At 34.9% G+C, this 21599-nt stretch overlaps 2 protein-coding genes and 1 pseudogene across 2 annotated transcripts; 1 reads left to right on the top strand and 2 right to left on the bottom strand.

Annotated features, from left to right (window-relative positions):
- Nucleotides 1-1194: 1194 nt before the first annotated feature.
- On the bottom strand, nt 1195-7796 carry LOC120184022 (annotated as a pseudogene).
- A 6276-nt stretch (nt 7797-14072) lies between these two features.
- LOC120183967 (receptor-like cytosolic serine/threonine-protein kinase RBK2) lies at nt 14073-17088 on the top strand. Its single transcript, XM_039188552.1, has 5 exons — nt 14073-14191; nt 15729-16288; nt 16379-16630; nt 16724-16878; nt 17083-17088. The coding sequence occupies exons 1-5, from the start codon at nt 14073-14075 to the stop codon at nt 17086-17088; spliced, it is 1092 nt and encodes a 363-aa protein (XP_039044483.1).
- Nucleotides 17089-18650: 1562 nt separating this feature from the next.
- Nucleotides 18651-21290, bottom strand: LOC120184024 (adenylyl-sulfate kinase 3-like). The gene is made up of 7 exons (XM_039188602.1): nt 20974-21290; nt 20683-20832; nt 20110-20220; nt 19935-20027; nt 19206-19252; nt 18934-19081; nt 18651-18876 (listed from the first exon to the last, which is right to left on the bottom strand). Exons 1-6 carry the CDS (start codon nt 21095-21097, stop codon nt 18983-18985), a joined length of 624 nt encoding a protein of 207 aa, XP_039044533.1. The 5' UTR covers nt 21098-21290; the 3' UTR covers nt 18651-18876; nt 18934-18982.
- Between the last annotated feature and the right edge of the window lie 309 nt (nt 21291-21599).

Below are 21599 nucleotides of genomic sequence, written 5' to 3'. Positions count from 1 at the left end.
TCTTATCTTGCTATCGTTGATTTCTGTGTATACCTCTCTTCATGTTTCCTCTCTTTATACTTAGTCTGTCATTACGTTTTCTGTCTATATGCAGAGATTTTTACGTAGGAATTTTATTTATTTATTTATACATGCATTGCATTTTATCTTTACTTTTAATTTTCTGACTGCCGGAAGCCTTCCACGAAAGCTGTTCTCAACCTGACATTGGGAGCAACCTACTACCCTATCTCCCCCTTACCCCATTATATATGAGAATAGAATTTTGTTGTTGTTTTTGTATGAACTTAAAATTTGATCAAATTTTATAAAATCAAAATAATAGAACCGACATAAACTGAATTTAAGTTGTTGTCGATTCGAGTTTTGCTCATCATTAATATATTAAATATAAAGAGTTATTACATCATATCATATGTCCACAAATTACAAACCTCATTTTAAATTAATCCTTAAACTTTTAAATATTTCAATTTCATCCCTAAACATGACTCTCTTTCTAAATCGATCCTCAAACTTTTGAATATAACATTTATCCTCAAGTTAATCCAAATATGTAATTAGTTTCAACCATAATTTAACCTAAAATTTGCTTTTTCAAACAAAGAATAATATAATTTATCCTAACAGTTTTATTAACAAGGGAGATTAGTATATACGCATAATTCAAGATAAAATCAAAAATGTTCGTAAAATTTGGAGACCAGTTTAGAAAGGTCATAATTCATAAATGAAATTGAAATGTTCAAAAGTCTACAAACTAATTTAGAATAATAGTCGTAGCTTAGGAATGAAATTGGATAATTTAAAAGTTTTGAGATCAATTTAAAATAAAAGTCATACTTTGAAGACTTGATGCAATTAACTTGATATCGCTTAAACAATATCTCAAGCTCGAGTCCTTGTGTATGCAGAAAATCTCTATTGAGAAACACACCCAGCAAAGCTAAATGTGCGACACAAATCAGTCCCGATTAGTCAAGACAAAGTCTTAAAACCGAGAAGTCGATAAAAAAAATAAAAATAAAGTACGCATTTCAAATGAATATGTTCAAAATCTTGAAAGTTTTGCATATATTTGAAATATTCTTAAGAGAACCATATCCCTATTCGATACCGAAAATGCATAGCAAAGCAATTTTGCTTGTGCAAAATTTTTCACTGCACATTAACATTGTTCAACCATTTTTTCCCTTTTTCTTTTTAACCTCTTAAAATTTCTACACTTCCAGCATTAAAATGACATTAGATTATTGCAGTTCTTTTTTTTTTTTCCGGACACGGTCGGATTTTTTATATGACCGGAAACTAGGACCGCAGAATTTCGATAAAGTAATGCATGGTTGTTCTAAGATGACATTACCGCGTCTAGTTTGTCGGAGACGGGAGAATCATCGTCCCTCAATTGGAGGAGTTCCTCCTTGCAGCATATACACGGTAAGCTGCAAACCCAACTATGGCCACGGCGGCTCCGACTGCAAATGGTGAAACACAGCATTGGAAATGATCAAACAATTCGGCATTGTGCATGTGATTATCGATATCAATATGAAGAGGGAAGCTCAGAAAGAAGGGGGCGGGGGACGAAAAAAAGAATAAGCAACCGAGAAACAAGACAAGGAGTATCATCTCCCGAATTTCCAAAGATAATAGTTGCGAAACAAGTGTGAACATCCTGCTGCGTAAGACTTGAACATAATCCTTGCTAGATCTGGTCAAGGATTTAAATTGTACATTGTATGCAAGTTCGAATACATTAAAGAAAGACGCGTTCGTACTTGCCCCAAACTTATGTTACTTGGATGCGAGTGTAAGTGTCCAATATGCGTATGATCCTTGCGCGTATCTGTTTTTCTTTAAAAAAAATTGTTTTGGAGGGTCCTATCCTCCATTCATGTCCAATTCATGGACTTTCAGGCAAGGGTACTATACGAAAAATGACATGCACAGCAACTAGTCATGAGAAAATCTTAACCATGATGAACGATATTTCAAGAATCCGAAGGTCAGAGTGCATTGGGAATGAAACAGCTGTAGGATGCCATACTATCAACATACCTGACACAAACATGAGAGATCGGTTTATGAGGCGATGGTACTGCTTCCGACTTCTGCCGGCCTCAGTTTCAGGAATGCTCAAATGAGGATGCTCAGCTGCATTTACTATCCTTCGGAATATGTTATTGGAATCACTCAATTTTGAGCTGATCGGTATGGGTGCCTCTATCCCCATATCCTGGCTAACCTGTAATAGAAATTTTGCAACGAAATGCATTTTCATTTTTCAGTTCAGTTCTTCAAGATGAAACCTCCAAAGGACCTTTTTCTACAATTATCCTATACAGTGAGATAACCACCGACATGAACAGACATGGTACCTCTTCGATGTATTGTGCCCGTGCATTTTGCCATGTCAAAATCATGTTACATAGATTTTGATACGTTAATAATTCATTAAATATAAAATTTTAGACATTCTCATATTAGCATCACATCATGTCTTACTTGTTTCAATGTTGTGTCTAAGATATTCTACTTATCCACTTAAATATGTAAGAGCATTATTAGGGGGGAAAAACGAAAGCGAAATACCCTGGTACAATCCTGTATTGCCATTGGAAATGAATCCAGATCATCTTTAGCAGCAACAATGAGACAAGGCACCTCATAACCAGTATCTTCGCCATTACTGGCGACATGCACGAGCAACTCAATTGCTCTCTTCCATGAAGACTCATCAGAACTGCAAAGGTCGGAGAATCATGACACAACACTCAACGAAAAGAAGCAAAATACATGTGCATGTGCATCGAAATGAACCTTTATAAAAAATCAAACATGGGAATAAAAAATATTTAGCTATCTTTATTTGACATGAAAAGTACACTACAAGCCCATGTGAGAATAACGTTTAGCGCAACTATGATTACATAGCTGAAAATGTTAAACAAATAGTAGCAGATACCTCTAAACTTGAAACCCTAGTTTGAATTAATCATGTCCATGATTTACCTGTCGTGAACAAACACTGCCACATCACAGGCAGTCAAAGACTCTTTGCTAGACAGAAGTTTTGCAACTCCATCTTCAGGGATTTCTCGCAAGACGAGAGTTTTCTTTATACCCTACAAATGGAAAAGAAATACACTTACCCCCAAGCACCGAAACTCAAAGCAACAATGAAATTAACCAAGGGCCATGCCCAGACAGATATGTGAAGGAAACTATAAACTTTTATGAGCAAAAGTTCCTGAAGGACCTGCTTTGATACTGCAAGGAGCATGTTGACCATAATTTTGATGGTTTTTTATCTCAAAGAAATTATTTTATCTGAACCTTACGCAACATCAACAAAACATGGTGCATGGTTTAATGACACTAACCCCAGGTAGTTCCACAACATTCACTGCGTATCGGTCATCAGTAGTCGGAGAATATGAATCAGAATAGGGCCTACATTGCAGTAAATGAAGTTAGTGGATTTGGGGAAAATAGAATTAGTTATTAGGAAAACAAATTCTAATGATTACCTGCCAAGGAAAGAATTAATTAACGCAGATTTCCCAGCATTAGCTGGACCGAAAACAAAGCACTGGAAAACATTTCGTTCTGATTGTTGCTTCTTTCGATCTAGACTCCTTCTCTTGGTCACACGGATAGCAGACAAAGGATCACCAGGATATCCAATGTATATCAAGTTCTCCAAACTACGAGCTGGGTCTAGGAGTGTCATAAGGACCCACTGCATTGCACAATACAAATCATAAAATACAAGCACAGGTTGACCTATAAATAATAGCCAAAATATGCAGTAATGATCAACCCCAATAGCCAATCCACCCAAATGCAATAAAAACTGCAGTACAACATTTTCATAAGAAACCAAAATGTTTATAGAGTTGCTGGTCATTATCCCCATAACGAATTAATATTTGAACTGCAAAACTCAAAACAAGAGCAAGTCAAAGTTTTCATAAGCCAATATGCATTAAAGTTCCCCGGAGTTTGCGTAGTCAACAATGAGTTAATTCTAATGATAGTACAAGTATGATATTCCCATTTCGAGAGAGAAAACCACGAATACCTCTGACAGAAATGCATCAAGTGATAGCCCTCCCAGTACAGTTTTTTCTGCAGCATCCTTGTATGGAACATCACTCCAAGGGCTGAAGTTTAACAGAAAAAATGTCAAGCATTATCCATGACAATGTCCTGTTGGCAACTTATAATGATAGAGATAACTATATATACAAAAATACATGGTAGGGACAAAGTTGGGATGGAGAAGACATCATGGCCCTTAGATTTGCCTTTTCAGTAGGGCACATATTGCAATTTAGTAAAAGAAAGTAAACTAATATCATTTCAAATGGGAACCATAATACCTTTCCGGAGCAGTTGAGAAAACATCTTCAACTTCAATTGGCCGAAGGTTATTGTCCTGAAAAAGAACAAGATTCAAGTTGTTAGAACTTCAAAAACTTTAAGAACAAGTTAGAAATGTTAATATTTGTAGACTGGGCAATGTCAAAGGCAAGGTACATCATACTAAAATAAATTTGAGAAAGATGAGACATACTAAGTCACTGTCAAACAATTCATAAACCCCCTTCAGGAATTCGATAGCTTCATTTGTCAGCTCCACACTCTACACAAATTAAAACAAAGAATAGCAAAGAATAATAAGGAGAAGTTTAAATAATGCTACAATAAAGCCTATATGATAACAAACATAGTCCGGATATATTTGAAACAAGACGATAATTGGTCTAATATCAGCCAATTAAGCTCATCTTAAATACAGCTGGGCATTTCATTGGATTATATGATTAATAAGAATAGTCACATACAGACAAAGTGCCTACAAAATTTTACTCTACAGCACACCAAGTTATTGCCAATTCTCATATGAACAATATCGTAAGCAAAAATGATGTATTGGTCAATTCCAGTTGGAAACAAATACCAAATAAATAACAGTTATAAATGCTTATTTCAGTTTTTTCATATAGAGTACTTATTTCAATGAAGCATTACCTGATCAGGAGCTCGTTTTAACGAAGAATGTGGAATTAGATAATCAGAAAGTTTGATATCATATCATATCCAAATTTCCTCAGTACAGTCCATATAGTCTCAAGACGACCTTTTCTATTAATAGTGCATGAAGAAATAGGAAACCAGTCAATGTAAGACCACGTTCATTGACTCCTTCAACCATCTTATCTGAACAGCCTGTTTCACAGAAATTATTTCCGAAGGCTGTAATGGAGCATTGAAACATTTGACCTGTTTTACAAAATTATCAGATTTTTTGAGATGCTCAAGTACAAGATATCTTAAGTTGTCATTGACAAAATGTTCTGTTTCTAGCTTACTAAAACAACCTGAAAATCATTCAATTCTGCATCACTTAGAGCACCATCCCTGTCATGATCACAGAGAATAAAAATTCGTTTCAGGGCTCTCACACACCGAGGCTTCAAAGTTTGTGATTCCTGATCAAATAGAGGGCCTGTTGGATGAAGCACTGATTTTTGTGCATAGTAGAAAACCTCCAGAATCTACCAAAAGGATATACTTTAAAGGTCAATCTCTGATAGTATCAATGTGTCCATAAATATTAATTAGTGTCACACGCCAAATTACAATAATGCCAATTGTCACGAATGTGCATAGCAGAATACACTACATTCATGCAACATTTGATTGCATAAGTATTAACACAAGGAAATGGTTAATTATTACAAGAGTTTTATAATAGTTTGCCCAACATAAAGTAGTACAAATCTAAACTTGAAATTAGAAAGATGAGTAAAAAATGAAGTAGAAAATAATATCTATTCAAAAGAAGAAATATATATACCTTGTCTTTGTTCAAACTAAGTTGTGTGAGGAGCTAAAAATCACCAAGTGAAATTAGTTTATTGCTAACTCATGTACTAAACATGAGGGAAAAAATAACCCTCCTACCAAAGGTGCATCAAGAAGCAAAACCAGGAATAGGTGCTAAAACCAGTCTACATTTAATCAGCAGGATATAGCTTCATAATTTCAAATTAGCCTGGAAAAGAACCAAGAGAACCTAGATCTATACCTGAATATGTTTATAAGCTGAACACTCAATACATGTTTCAATCTCTCGAAACTGTTGCATTATCGGTGACATCGCTTGTTCCAAACTAACTTGCTGCTGGTCATCTCTTAAATCCAGCTTACAGCCTACTATTATGACAGGCACTTTTACCTGCACAACAAAATTTTACTTGAGTTTCAACAAAAGTAGATTCATGAAAAGAAAAAAGTCTGATATACAAGGTAAACTAAGCAAAGATAGTGGTCTATCTATCAGGTATAGTGAAATCCCAAGAGAGTCAATTGGCCCCAGAAAGCATATTTGAATCCTTCGAAACAGGTTCAAATGCTATGCACATGAAGATATTTTTTGAGTTTTCCCTATAGCCACAAGACCATTTTCCTCATACCCACCAACCTTTTAGTCTTTAGACTACCAGAATATGAAACACGCACATGAAGTATAATTAATAGCTGGAAGAACATTGTTAAAATGATTTTAACAACTTAACTTCACCTTAACATGCTTTCTCTGAAAAGAACAAACTAGCACGAACACAAAAGTACAAAAGCAAATTAAAATAGAAACCTCTAATTGGCGAAGTTCCGGAAGCCAGAAAGTACTCAATCTGTTAAAGGTTTCAGGCTGATCACACGCATAAGTAAGCACAAGCGCATCAGCTAACTTCAGCTCTTCTGCTAGTTTACCTTTATCCTCCGGACTAACAAATCCAAAAAGAAAAATCAAAACTAGCCAAAACATGACCATATTCAAAGCAAACAAGAAATTATCTTATCACATTCTGCTTCTATATTGCGCTAAACTAAGTCTAAGTTAAGTTGAAGCTAAAAAGCTATTACACGAAATCTACAATTATCCAACTATAAAGTCATTTAAAAGGCTACAATTACTGCTCCAAATAACACTAGAATTGCGTCAAATATTTACAAAAATGTAATATGGAAAAAATACTTCTTTATTGCACTAAACTAAGTCCAAGCTAAGTTGAAACTAAAGCTATTACAAGAAATTTACAGTTCTCTATTTCTCTTAACTATAAATTCATTTAAAAAGCTAACAACTACTGCTCAAAATATAACAAAACTAGTGTCAAATATTTACAAAAATGAAGGGAAAAGACGTAATATAGAGAACAATTAATAGGAATATACTTCGCGGAGGTGTCGATGATGGTGATGGGGACACGGTCGGGGTAGAAATCTTCCGGCAACCGAGTAGGCGGCAACAACCGTGGCACTTCCTTCGGGAAAATCTCAGCGGCGGCTGTTACAATCAAGCTCGACTTTCCAGTGCCTCGGTCTCCGGCCACCACGATTCGAACGCCGGTCTTCCCTTCCGGATCCGAAGATTTAGCCATTCAGATATTTAAAGCTACAAAAACAAACAAACAAAGAAGAAGAAAAAGAACTAAATAATCAAAGATTGAAGAACGTGAAGTAAAAGTAGCTAAGCTACAGTGTCAAAAACGTAAATAAAGAGTGAGGTTGAGGGCGAAATTGCGGTTTTGAGAAACAACAAACGGAAGTGAAGGGTAAGAGAGTGGCATCAAGGTAAATAGCCTGAATATTGAGGTGAATAAGATGGGAGGTTTACCGTTTTGGAAGCGGACTAAGAAGGGAGAGGCCGCTGGAAAACACTAGGGAGAAGCAGCGGTGGCGGTGGAGGCGGAGGACAGGAGGCGCTACTAAAGGAAACGGATGTTTTAATTTGGTTATGAGTTCCTTTAAGTACATTTTAATTTAATAGTTCGAAGTGCATGGTGGCCATTCAAATTAAAGATATTCATTTTAATAAACAATGCGATTAATTTCGATAAATTGAAAATAACTGTAACTTGACGTATAATTAAATTGGATACAATTAATTTTTTTTTGGTAAATTGCTTTAAATATCATCAATCGATCTTTAATTATTTACTCGTTTATATCATTAATGTTTTAGTTTTGTCAATTTTAATACTCACATTTTGACAATTACACCATTTTACCGTTAATGATTTAATGGCACGATGACAAGAAGATTTCGTATGATGACGTTACTGACGTGAATGTCTAAAATATAATATTTAAATTAGACGTAACTTAAAATATTAATTTTTCTAATATTTTTAATTAAATAAAAATGTTACATTCTTCGTAACATTTTTTATTAACAAATGAAAATATTACCATTTTTTGTAATATTTTTGGTTATGAAAAAAATAACATTTTACGTTACATTCAACTTAAAATTTTATGTTCTTTTATCACGAGATTTTTTTAATCATTAAAAATTAATTTTGAGTATAATTTAGATACTTATTTTTATATTAGGCCCTTCTTTAAAAAGAATACTGCCAAAATGGCCTCACTTTCTAGGTAAAACTTTCGAGATAATGTTCTCGAATTTTTTATTTAACGATATAACGTACTCCCAAGATTAATTGCTCGCACAGTGATAGCCGTAGGTCGCCATGCCTTCCGGGCGACCTACGGCGTGGCAACTTCCCAGCATAGGTCGCCATGCCCTCCGGGCGACCTTGTAGATGGTAGGTCGCCATGTACGCCAGGCGACATGGTAGGTTGCCATGCATGCTGGGCGACCTTGTCCTGCGCCCTGCTCCCCGCTGCATGCTCGCCTACTCCCTACTGCATGTAGACAACCTCTTCCGACGTGCATGGCGCATGCAAAGCTTCATCCTCTCACCACAGCTCGTAGCAAAGCTTCATCCTCTCGCCACAGCTCGTATAGAACACTTTTGTCGTGATTTCATTGCTGCATGCATGAGGGAGACAGGGGTGAGGGAGGCAGAGCCACCTTTGTCGTGATTTCAGCAGAATCACGGAGGAGTTCGAGCCGCTTGCATGGCGATCTATGATCTCGTTTGGCTTGCATGGCGACCAATCCATGCACTGTATAATTCACACCATTTGAACAATTATTTCTTGGACAACATTATCACGTGAATTGTTTTTTTTACATCAATATCTCGTGAGTTTTGCCCACTTTCTACCCTCCTTCCTCGTTGATTTTAAAAATCATCACAATCACCTCAAAAGATAGCGTTAGCATCACCTGTAAATTCAGGAACAGAAAACACAGAACATACAACAAACTAATGTACAGAGGTGAAGAGAAACAGCTACAACCATAGGTTGGTTTCTGTACGTTTCACCTTTTCGGATAACCGGAAGTCGACTAATCCGAAAATAGCTATAACGTCGATATCGTCTCCTCGTGTTGCTTAAGGGATCTAATACCTAAAACTATAATGACCTCAATCTCAGAAACTTTGTGGCCACATACATAGTTTGCTAACAAGATCAATGCTGATCTGAGGAAACATTTACACAAATCAAACATATCCTCACACGACTGTCTTCCAAAACAAATGACCAAATCTGATTTATTTGATCCTCATTGAAAGCAAATTATAATCATCTCAATCTCCTAAACTTTGTTCCTACATGCTTACTTTGCCCTAAGATAAGCACTAACAAACACATCCAAAGCAACATATGCAAAATGCATATAAATCACAAATAGATATAAAAATTATAAATAGATATAAAAAACACAAATAAAGTTAATACTTCATAGGAAAAATTGGTGTAACACCCTAATTTAACTCTAATTAAAATCCTAACATTTGAGATTTTTTTTCCAAACCCTAAATTAATTTTAGTGTCCAATTTGAAAAATAATGAGAACATTGTTTCCAAATTCGAAATCCCTAGGAAGATCAGAGATCAAATAGCAATTATACCAAAAATTCTATAAATCCTACTTTCTCCACCCGCGGTCGCTTCTTCTTCCTTTTGTTTCTTTTCTTCCTTTTCGGTCAGCCGTACCTGCCACTGTGGCTCGTCTCCGATACGTACCCCGGCCATCCCCGTGCCTGAAACGTATCAGATACTTGAAACGGGCTCCTTTGCCGCCCACGTGCTTCATAGAGCCTAACCAATCAATCCACCACTTTAATCAAAACGCATAGGCACTAAAGACCACCCCAACTACACTCCCCATGAAGAAATAAAATCAATATGATTACCACCAAGCTTTGAAAAGTTGATGCCTCGAAGAACCATAATCAGCCAACCAGTCCACCGTTATTCTGTTAGAACTGAACACTTGCTTGAAGTGATTTTCCCTAATTTCACCCCCACCTCCATTGCTAGTTTTATTGCAAGTAGCTCTGCATGAACTGCGCAGTTTGCAATGCCCGATCCGGAAAACATAGCACAAAACACTCTCTTATGGTCCCTCAACACTCCTCCACACCCGGCAACACCAGTCTTTAAAAGCCCCTTTAACGTTGAACTTCAGCCACCCTTTGGCGGTGACCATTCACCCTTCAACTTCGTTGAACTTTACGCTGCCGGTCGACATTACTTCGTACCAAGCCATCAATGTTTCTCCCACTCTACCTCTTCTTCAAAAGCTGCTTTGATCCAAAACATTGATCGTAACTTAACGAGCTGAACATATCTTCTTGGGATAACGCATTTCCCTCAACAATTGTTTCATTTCTTGATGATCACATTGTCCATAATGTCGCTGAATCCAAAACCCAGAAAGAACATGGATTAAACCACACATCAAGAATTTCAGGAAAAACTGGGAATTCAAAGCTTTGGCTTCAAGCTTTTCATGTTACAAACACTAATTAATGGAAATATATGCATGAAAGATGCATGGTGATTCAAAGCTTCGCCTTAAATCTGTACTTTACCTCCTAGAAGAAGACATTGAAGAGTAAACTCAGATGATCAAAGCTGAGAGTGCTGAAGCTTTTCAATCCTTCAGTTTGAGGCTCTGAAAGGGTTTCTTTGAAGTTTGCAAGAATTTGTAGTCCGTTTTATTCTTGTCCCGATACATTTAAAAATGGATCCCTAAGCTTTGCAATCATTACCATCTTGGTCCCTGAATTTCATTCTTACTCTTTTTTTTTTTGTTCCCGATAGTCCCTTAGTTCATTTCTTTTTCAATTATTTTGATGATGTGACATTTTAAGATTGTGTCAAAGATAAAAACGAGAAAAATAGTTTAAGGATTAGTATAGATTAAAAATATTTATAGACTAAATGGAAAAATATTAAATTCATAAAATTATTATAGATGAATCATTTTAATTGGATTTTAATAATAGGGGCTAAAGTAATTATTTACAAAGGATAAGTACAAAAAAAATAAAGTTTGCAGTTAATTGACGAGGTATTTTTTAAAGGAAGGCACGTTGATTTAATTTTAGAAATAAGTACAAAATACTAAAGTTTACACACTGATCAAGAACAACAACCAATGAAAAGTTAAAAGTATCGGTTACTATACAAAAGGTGTATTTGATACTTGAACTCGAATCATTGTGTATGTAGAAATCTCTATTGAGAGACTCACCCCCTAAAAATCAAGCGTACAACATGAGCAGGTTTGGATTAGTCAGAATAAAACCCTAAAATATGAGGAGGGACAATAAAAGAAAAAAAAGGTGCATTTGGTATTCGATCCAAAAATATTATTTTAATAACGATAAGCGCAAAAAAATAAAATTTACACACTAATCAAGACAGACAACCGATAAAAAATCAAAAATATTGGTTACTAAAGTTTGCACACTGATCGAGACCAACAACCGATGAAAAGTTAAAAGTATCGGTTACTATGCAAAAGGTGTATTTGATATTTGAACTCGAATCCTTGTGTATGTAGATATCTCCATTGAGAGACTTACCCACTAAAAATCAAGCGTGCAACACGAGTTGGTCTGGATTAGTCAGGATAAAGCCATAAAATATAAGGAGGGGCAACAAAAGAAAAAAAAGGTGCATTTGGTATTATTTTTCGATCCAAAAATATTATTTTAAGAACGATAAGCACAAAAAATAAAGTTTACACACTAATCAAGACCAACAACCGATAAAAAATCTAAAGTATTGGTTACTAAGAAGAATAAGTAGGAAAAGAATAAAGTTTACAAATTGATCAAGATTAACATTCATGACTACTTAATTGTGACGGATTATAATCTAATCATTGATTTTTTTTAATTTTATCAATAAAATCATTTAACTATTAAAATGATGTCAATTAAATTATCTTTCATCAACGTTTCTAAGGAGAATTAACAAATTTAATGTATATATCATAATAATTAGTTAATATATCAAAACTAAGCAACTTAAACAAGTATTTTATAAGCAGCAAAACTACACAAAAATGAACTTGAACTCATCAAAGACTTGATTATCAAGGAACCGATGTGTGTTTTACTTTGATCCAACATATCCGTCTTAAAAGATGTGGAAGTTATGTGTTACTTTTTAAAATAAAACTCTTCAAATATTTTTAGAGACGAAATTGTAAAATATTAAAATTTATCATATTACGATTATTTCTTTTAAAATAAAAAAAAAATCAAACATATTAAATTAAGTATTTTTCACTGAATTTTCTTCATGTGTGTGTACAATAAAAATATTTTTTTTTGAATTAGCATAGTTTTTTCAAAATATAAAATCCTTAAATTTTGATGTCCTAAGACGTGTCACAAATTATACTTGCTAATAGACAAGCCTTATCGATAGACTTTAAAACTTTTCTCCGATTTCTACCATGAAATCGGAAGAAACGAAGGAAAAGAATGATTCAAATTCCATAATTAAATTATGATATGCACAATCACTTAGACTTATGTGTTTTCGATTTATATGAAATTACGAGTTGAGTTGAGTTTATACATTTAATTTGTATTACTAAAGTTATGAAAGAGTGAATTAAAAATTTTGGAGCCTATGGATTTTTTTGTCACTGAACTTTATTTTTTCTCCTAATTTGGTCACTCCACCGTTAAATAGTTAACGGTGTTAAAAACGACACTGTTTAAAAAAATTCACCAAAACGACATCGTTTTGCAACTATATAACAACCCATTTTAATATCGTTAACTATTTAACGGCGGAGTGACAAAAAAACTCAATGTATTAGGTTTAGTGAGAAAATTGAAAAGATTTAAAGTTCATAGAGTAAAATAGGAGAGAGTAAAGTTCAATTACCATATTTGAAATGTACCCTATTTTAAATTTAATGACAAAAATAAACACTTGTAAAACGAAAATGACCATTTCAGGAATTTACCCAGAAAGAATAGTGAGTGCACACTCTTAACAAAAAAATATAACGAGAAGATAAAAAGGGTAAAGTACACATTTAGTACCTAGACTATCGCTTTTATTTTGTTTGAGTATCTAAACTTTCATTTTTTAAAAATCATACCTAACTTTTACTTTTTGTTTCATTTTAGTATTCTGTTGTTAAAAATTTGGGTACTAACATGAAAAAAAAGTTAATGATGAGGTACTAAATGAAACAAAAAAGTTAATGATGTATACTAAAATGAAACAAAAAGTAAACATTAGGTATGATTTTAAAAAAATTGAAAGTTTAGGTACTAAAATGAAACAAAAGTGATAGTTTATGTACTAAATATGTAGTTACCCAAATAAAATTTTGATTTCTCAAATATCGAACAACAAAGAATATTATAATACAAATAAGACTTAAATATTAAATAAGTGTCAAAATTATATCACTTTTCATGAATATGTGTTTAAACTATTTTTTAATGATCAAGATGTCTAACATTATATATGTTACCACTTTAGTTGTCCGAGACGTAGCGACTGTTAAATTTCACTGTTATGTGACATGTGTTGCCCTAAGTTAATTTTGAAAATTATATTTAAAAACCTTAAAAATATTTATATATATTAAAAAGCTTGAAGTTTTCAAAATTTTTTAAAACTTCCCACAAACTTTAAAAACTCTAAATCTAGTCCCTATACCTCTGCCCACTGCCTCCCGCTGTCATCGTTGTCGTCGATTGGACTTCTACTTGGCCATGCCTCCACTAAAGACCTGTTCCCCGACGAACAATTGCCCTAACAACATTCAAAGATCCTAAAACCGCAATGAAATCGCTCAAAATCTATCCCGACGAATGCGACGAAACGACGACCATCGTGAAGACCACTACGACTCCACAACAAGGACGATGCCATCTGACTACGGAGATAGCAAGGGAGGTGTCGGAGCTAGTGGATGTGGCCAGAAACAGAGGTGAAGTTCGGGTTAGGGTTAGGTTATGATTTAAAGATTTTGAGACTTTTTTGTGCTTTTAGAAAAAATAAGTTTTTTAATATAAATATAATAATTTTAAAAAATTATTTCAAAATTACCATAGCATGACATATGTATATTAACAGAATTTTTTAATTGCCGTTACATCCAGACACTCTAAATGATAACGTTTGTAACATTAAAAATATGAATTATTCAAAAAATAATTTAAACCCTGTTGATAAGAATAGTATAATTTGGTCACTCTATTTTATAATTAAGCCTACAAATAATTTCAACTCGTCGAGATTCAACTTTAAAATCATTAATGGCGAACTCAGTAGCTGACAATACATACTTACAGCAATGGTGTGTGGAGTTTCTTTTCACTGAATCACAAGCTGAGGTTGATGCATTAATCCTCCAGGAGATTGATTCTAGCAGCTAAGTATTTTTATTTTGTTCAATTTTAGCTAAAAAATAATAATAATGGAACAATCTTGAATTACACAAAAAGGAGAATTTTAAAAAAAAATAATGGGTATTGGTATTGAGCTGCAAATTTAAAGAAAAATAGATATTTGCGCATGAAAAGGCATAAATATGGAATTAATTAAAAAAAATAAAAACATTTCCGTCGATATTCCATGAAATTTTCTCAAAGAACTTCAAATTTTGGGATTTTTGTCTCTAGTTAGTCAAAACCAACCAAAAGAGCTGTTTATAGATACTGCTGCTTAAATTGCAAGGGAGAGAAAGCAATGGAAAGTTTTCCATATATAGCTAATTTTTTTAGAGATTGCCCGTTTTCAGGTCTTGGAACAAAAAAGAAAACATAAATAATGGATTTTGTTTAGGAGTTCAAAACCATATACTGAAGAACACGGCTTTAATATCATTGGAATCAGCTTTTAACATGCTTTGCTTTATCTATGCCTCATTGTTGTTTGATTTGTTTTGAGAGACTTGATGCACATTGATGGCCATAGACAAACTACTTTAAGGTTTGTATGTCTTTTTCATCAAGTTATCTCGTTTGGGCTTGTCTTAGTTGCATTGAAAAGATTTTCCCTCGTTTTTTTCTCTCTAGTTTTCATTGAATGTTTCTTTTTGGCATTTCATCAAATAGTTGATGTGTGGTACCCCGCTGGTTTCTTCCATTTGAATTTTTATAGCAAAGAATTGAAAATGTAGGGATTTTTTTATGTGTTTTAATTATGCTGCTTTTTACGATATTACAAAGAAGATTGTTGATTTTCATTCCCATTTTATGTGGTGATTGTTAGTTTCATTTTTTGTTATTTTCCTTCGTAAAGTTTCCCATGTTCATCATTTATTGTTCTCTTTTATGGAAATAATGCTTATTATGTGTGTGTGTTACTTATTTCTTCACTGTTTTTTTTTGGATTTACAAGTTTTCATTGGTGTGATGATGATTTTCATTCGTTTTCCTATACACCTGATGAACCAAGCACAGATCCAGATTCTGATTCATTTTTTGGATTGTTAATTTGTTACTGTCTTTGATTTCTGCCAGCGTGAATTCCATGTGTTTGGTCGACTGGCCGGAGAAGAACTCTGAAGATTTGGTTGTTCAAACAAGATATACAAGACAAGATACTATGATTTCATCATGTGGATCAGTTCAAGGTAGTTATCTCTCTCTCTTTGTATGGTTCATCTGTTTCGGTATTCCGGGCTCTTTACCATTCTTTGTTTCTTATTCTATTGAACAATTGCGAGGTAAAAATGTCGAGGAGGAGAAACAAGAGGGATCGTCTCCTGAAGGAGTTACAAAAGCATGCTACGAAGGCTTGAAATCCAACAAAACAACTACTGATTCCCGCCCAAAGTCGGGAACTAGTCGTGTAGGTTCTGGAGCATTTGCTAACTGGAAAAAACTCTTCAAATTATGGAAACAAAGATCGAAAAGGCGCTTAGCTTTGATCCCCATTCTTTCTTCATCAAAGTGGTCGAAAAAGATAGCTAGGAGCGCAAAAGAAAATCCTATGGTGAGAGATATATACAAGTTCAAGTCCTCTTTACAGAACTTTAGCCTACCCGAGATCCGGGCTGCAACAGACAACTTTAACCCAGGTATGCAATTAATTTCAAGGCTTTGAATACTTGCAAAAGCAGTCAAATATAATGACAGTGGATATAGATAAATATTTCTTTTTCTTGTAGAGAACATAATTGGAAGGGGTGGTTACTCAGTAGTTTACAAGGGTCGGTTGAAAGACGGAAAGTTTGTTGCGATAAAACGAGCAACAAATGGGACATATGATGAGAGGACATCCAGTTTCCTGTCTGAGCTTGGCATTCTAGCCCATGTAAACCATCCAAACACTGCTACATTGATAGGGTGTTGTGTTGAAGGAGGAATGCACCTTGTTTTTCGGTTATCTCGATTGGGAAGTCTGGCATCCGTTCTTCACGGTGTGTTTTTGTGATATGCTGCATTGTTTATCTGGAGTCATTATCACTTCCAATTTATATGAAAACTTTTTTTTTTCTCTCGACATTATTCAGGACCGAAAGGTACACTAGATTGGAGTAAAAGATCCAAGATTGCTTTGGGTACGGCTGATGGCCTCAGATACCTTCACGACCTTTGCGACAGGCAGATTATTCATCGAGATATCAAGGCTGAAAATATTCTGCTTACAGAAGATTTTGAGCCCCAGGTACTTTCAAGTCTTAAAATTCAAAGGATACATCAAATGAGATGTTTAAAGGGACTGAGGCCGTGTAAGTTTTGCAAGAATCCAGTGTGTACAGAATCGAAAACACACATCTATATATACTATTTCTCGATACAAAGAAATCATGAAACTCTCACTCCATTATGTAATTCAGTGTGAGTTTTAAATATTACACGCTGTTTTTAGTTATGAAAGTCTAGTATTCCGACTCAATATCCTGCCTAGAAGTTTGCAGCGGCATAATTTCGTGCTTTTCTTTGTTAAGATCAAGCAATTTATCTATGAGAATTAAGTTTATGACATGTTATAAAGCTCATAATGAATTTTGTATAATCATTCACTTTATCCGTTCTATTTCTTGATTATGTTAGCCGATTTGTCATCCAGATATGCGATTTTGGCCTTTCAATGTGGCTACCGAGACAGTGGACACACCACAACTTAACGAAATTCGAAGGCACCTTTGGGTTTGTAAGCTTAAAGTATCCGTATCGAGTTAATAAATACTTTCTTGGTAATGCTAATGTATTTGTTTCTCAAGATGCAGCTACTTAGCTCCTGAATACTTCATGCACGGCATAGTCGATGAGAAAACCGATGTCTATGCATTCGGAGTTTTACTTTTGGAGCTCGTAACAGGACGGAGAGCATTAGATCAACAACAAAGCATTGTAGTATGGGTACATTCCTCAAGACGAATTTGATCACTCTAACCATATCATAATCGTAAAAGAAATCATTAGTTACCCTTTTGATTCTTCCAGGCAAAGCCCCTGCTTGATAATAATGATATTAAAGAGCTCGTTGATCCCTTTCTAGGCTGTGATTATGATGTAAAGGAAGCGGATCGCATGGTTTTGACTGCTTCCTTGTGCATCAAGCATGCTCCATTTCTTCGGCCTCAAATGAAGCAGGTTTGTGTTAGATTTTTGAAGTTCTCGAACATTTATTCATAACGAGACTAATATTAACAGGATATACTTAGAAATCAACCATATTTTAATTTAGTTCTTTTCATATCGCCAAGTCCATTGCGGTTCATTTATTTCTGGCGTGCTGATATTTTCGATGTTATGACTTCTGAATTGCATATTTGTTCATGTTCAAGAGCAGCATCCGCTTGTCGGAGTCTTGCTTATGCTTCACAATGAACCATTAAGTAGATGGTATAAGAATGAAACTATTGTTGAATACCCGAGGACGATAATGTTTCCATATTGGTGCTCTTGTTTTCGGATTATTCTTTGAAGTTGGTATGACTGAATTGTTTATAACTGCTATTGAAGTGCTCGATTTTAGGAGTGAACATTCATTCAGTTGAATTAATTTGGTTCGAATATTTCGATCAACTGGTTTGGCATCAAAACAATGTCTTGGCCTCTTACTCATGCTCATATCTCTCCTTGTTTTCGTTGCAGGTCGTGAGACAGCTGAGGGACAATGAATATTTAGCTGACTGTAGTAAAAAATCTCGAAGTCTATCCATCAGGAGAACATACTCGAACGAACTCATCGACGCACAAGAATACAACGTGACAAAAAGTCTAAGCATGACTTGACTTGGGGAAATTGAATAGCACTCAGACTGTGGCATCTGCATCTAGCTTATGATCAAACCACACAAATAAGACCCGAATGCACCAGTCTGGAGTTTACTCTGCTACATCATATAACCACAGCAATAACTTAAAATGCATTCACCTTAGGTGAAGCGGTACACCGGAACACGCTTGAAAGACTAGAATACCGTAGCCATAAGAACATCAAGACGAAAGCACGAGTGGAGTTCATTAATAGATATCCCGAGTACAAATAATAAATTCGATGACCTTAATCCAGAACTTCCATAAAATAACGTTGTTGTTAATGACCTTGATGTGCCTGCTAACTCGAAAACCCTTGTCCCACTCAAAAGTAACAATTACTTGGGACAAATGGATTTTCATTTCAAACTACTACTAGATTATGTAATCAACATCACCCAACCAGGCAAGTGATATTGCAACAATCAAATTCGTTCGATAAGTAATGTTTCAAATACGACAGCCTTCGAGACCACTCGACCATGTCAACGGAGAATTAGTTGCTAATCTTGTAGATATCCTTTGTCCTCCAAGTAAGTAACTACTTCCCCTGCCATGGCACTTGGCATGGGGCAAACTCCACCTTTCTGATTTATTTCTATCTGAGCAAAATAACTATCCGGTTTCAAGATTCGTACAAATATAGAAGTAATCGGAACAGATAATAGCAAAATTTTAATTCTCAGTGTAACCATTAATTGTTTCTGTATTCAACTAAACACATACCTCACAGTTCAACGGCAGGTCGTAAGGATCGTCTATGCCGGTAAAACCTGCAATAATAACACAGATAAGGTCAACCATAGAATATATGATTCTTAAATGGTGAATATTGATTTCAAGAGACTAATAGTTACATACAAACTTGATTTTCTTAATAATACGATTACGTGACATGATTTGAATGGAGAGGATATAATGAATTAGTCCAATCCTTCATCACGGTTAAGGTCATTTGCGTTATTAGCCAAACGTAAGATGATTAAAATAGCATTTAACGTCTAAGAAGTCGTCATTTTGTGTATGGAAACTAGAGTAAAGATATTGAACCAAAACATACAAGATCTGATTAGGAAAATAAAAATATAGAGGCCTATGTTGGTCCGGTTACTTTGTTTTTCTTGAAGTACCCATGTCCGACACTCGTGTCTTCTACGTACCAAATATAAGAAGTGAACTTTTTCTTAAAAAAATGAAAATCATCACGCAAGATAGATACCCATATCCTACAAATCTGTATCCAAATAACATAGAGGTTATCAAACCAAAATAAAATTCTGTCTCAAAGAGATCTTCAGTGCATACCTATTGAAACAGAGATTATCTTTCTGCAATTCATCCACTAAAAGCACACAAACAATGAATTTCTGTTTGATGATGTGTAATTGTGTATGTGTTGATGGTAAAAGAATGAGGCAACTTATGGCAATGAATGAATGAAGGAAACTGACACACCTTTGATCTTTCCCGCACGTGCAAGCTTGTAAAGACCTTTTGGATCTCGCTTTTCACATAATGCCAGAGGCATGTTCATGTAAACCTGCACAAGTACAAAGAAAAAGGCATTCCAACCTGAGTAGAAACGACATAATCAAGATGAGAACCATTCAAGAAGAGGCTTGCCTCGATAAATTAGAATCTGGCAACATTGCACGGCATGCATCACGGTCTTTCCTATACGGAGATATTAGGCTGGCAATGCAGATTAAGCCAGCATCTGCAAAGAGCTTTGCCACTTCACCTGAATTATATGCACAATATTAGAAACAACTTAAAATGAAATACATCAAAGAACAATGCCCAAACCGTGCTCTACAAGAAGAAAAGCCAAACTCTTGTAAACCATCTGGTCATAACAATCTATATTTACTCAGACTCGGGGGTTGGGGGGGGGGAATGTCCCATATGGGTATGCCTAACAACCTCCCAAGTATTTTTCATAAATATGGAGAATCATACCCATTACCCAAATATCAAACACGTCTCGAACATGGGTGCTTTTTGGAAAATGAAGAATCAGAAGGGTATAGACGTATATCAAAGAGATGGTAATGATACAGACTTAGTTGTTTTGTTCTCATGAAGTGTTCAACAACAACCAAACTTCATTATTTCATAAATTTGTGTCAAGATCGCGAAACACTACCATTTACACCAACCGAACTATTTAACTCTACAGACTTTTACTTGTCAACATACTTACCAACCCTGCGTATATTTTCTGTTCGATCTTCTGCCTTGAATTCAAGATCCTTGTTTAATCCGTGCCGAAGGTTGTCCCCGTCAAGTATATAAGGTAACTTGCCTCGTACATACAGTTCCCTACTTAGCGAACATGCAAGTGTACTTTTACCTGAACATGATAATCAAATTCGAGAAGCAATTTTCAAATTCAAAACAGGTCAAGCTGCTAAACGTTTTAACTTTCTAGGAATGATAATCCTAACTCGGAAGAAAAACTAGAAGCATTTGGAGAGTCCTTTTGATTATAAACCTGATCCACTGAGACCCGTGATCCATACAACACATCCCTTTTGATTAAGAAGCTTCTGCCTTTCGATCTTCCCAATTGGTGATTCTTGCCAAAATATATTCGTTGAATTTCCTATAGTCGACATCTTAAAGTTCCCTAGTCTTCAATTCTCTATGTATGCAAGTAAACACAGAATAGGTAAACAGCAATCAGATAACCACATTTCAAACAACATTAAGCCACTTGAAAATAACAAGAGAGACTTATAGTGACCATCTTATGTGTTAATTCTTAGCTATATTACTCAGACAAAAGTTTGAGCGTTGAATACAAGGAGCACCATTGGAAGAGATCATATCGGCGACTTGATGAAGTGTCGCAGAAAGATACCTTCCTAGTGTATACACAATTATAGCGTTTTCCCAAATTTTTCTTCCTGAAAAATAAGCTGCTAAAGGACACATAACAGCTGATTTTCATTTTATTTTCCATTCATTCACATGGTTCTGACCAGTATTTGGAATGCTATAAAGTCCAAAATATGTTTCAAATTAAGAAAGGCTTATATCACAAATAAATACCTAAAGTATACATTCTTTTTGATTCAAGTACTTAAAGTATTTTTTGGTCAAAATAAATACCCAAAG

This window comes from Hibiscus syriacus, unplaced genomic scaffold, assembly GCF_006381635.1.
Source record: "Hibiscus syriacus cultivar Baekdansim isolate YM2019G1 unplaced genomic scaffold, ASM638163v2 tig00112856_pilon, whole genome shotgun sequence".
Lineage (NCBI taxonomy): Eukaryota > Viridiplantae > Streptophyta > Magnoliopsida > Malvales > Malvaceae > Hibiscus > Hibiscus syriacus.
The sequence above is the reverse complement of the archived record's forward strand: the minus strand, read 5'-3'. Positions and strand labels throughout refer to the sequence as shown.

Excerpts from the sequence above, each read along its gene's own strand:
- LOC120184024 (XM_039188602.1), bottom strand. The coding sequence starts at position 21,097 with ATGTCGACTATAGGAAATTCAACGAATATATTTTGGCAAGAATCACCA. Across the intron at positions 20,221-20,682 it reads AGAAAATATACGCAGGGTTG|GTGAAGTGGCAAAGCTCTTT; the intron begins GTAAGTATGTTG and ends CATATAATTCAG. Across the intron at positions 19,082-19,205 it reads ACCTGCCGTTGAACTGTGAG|ATAGAAATAAATCAGAAAGG; the intron begins GTATGTGTTTAG and ends TATTTTGCTCAG.
- LOC120183967 (XM_039188552.1), top strand. The coding sequence starts at position 14,073 with ATGCGACGAAACGACGACCATCGTGAAGACCACTACGACTCCACAACA. Across the intron at positions 16,289-16,378 it reads AACAGACAACTTTAACCCAG|AGAACATAATTGGAAGGGGT; the intron begins GTATGCAATTAA and ends TTTTTCTTGTAG. Across the intron at positions 16,631-16,723 it reads TCTGGCATCCGTTCTTCACG|GACCGAAAGGTACACTAGAT; the intron begins GTGTGTTTTTGT and ends GACATTATTCAG.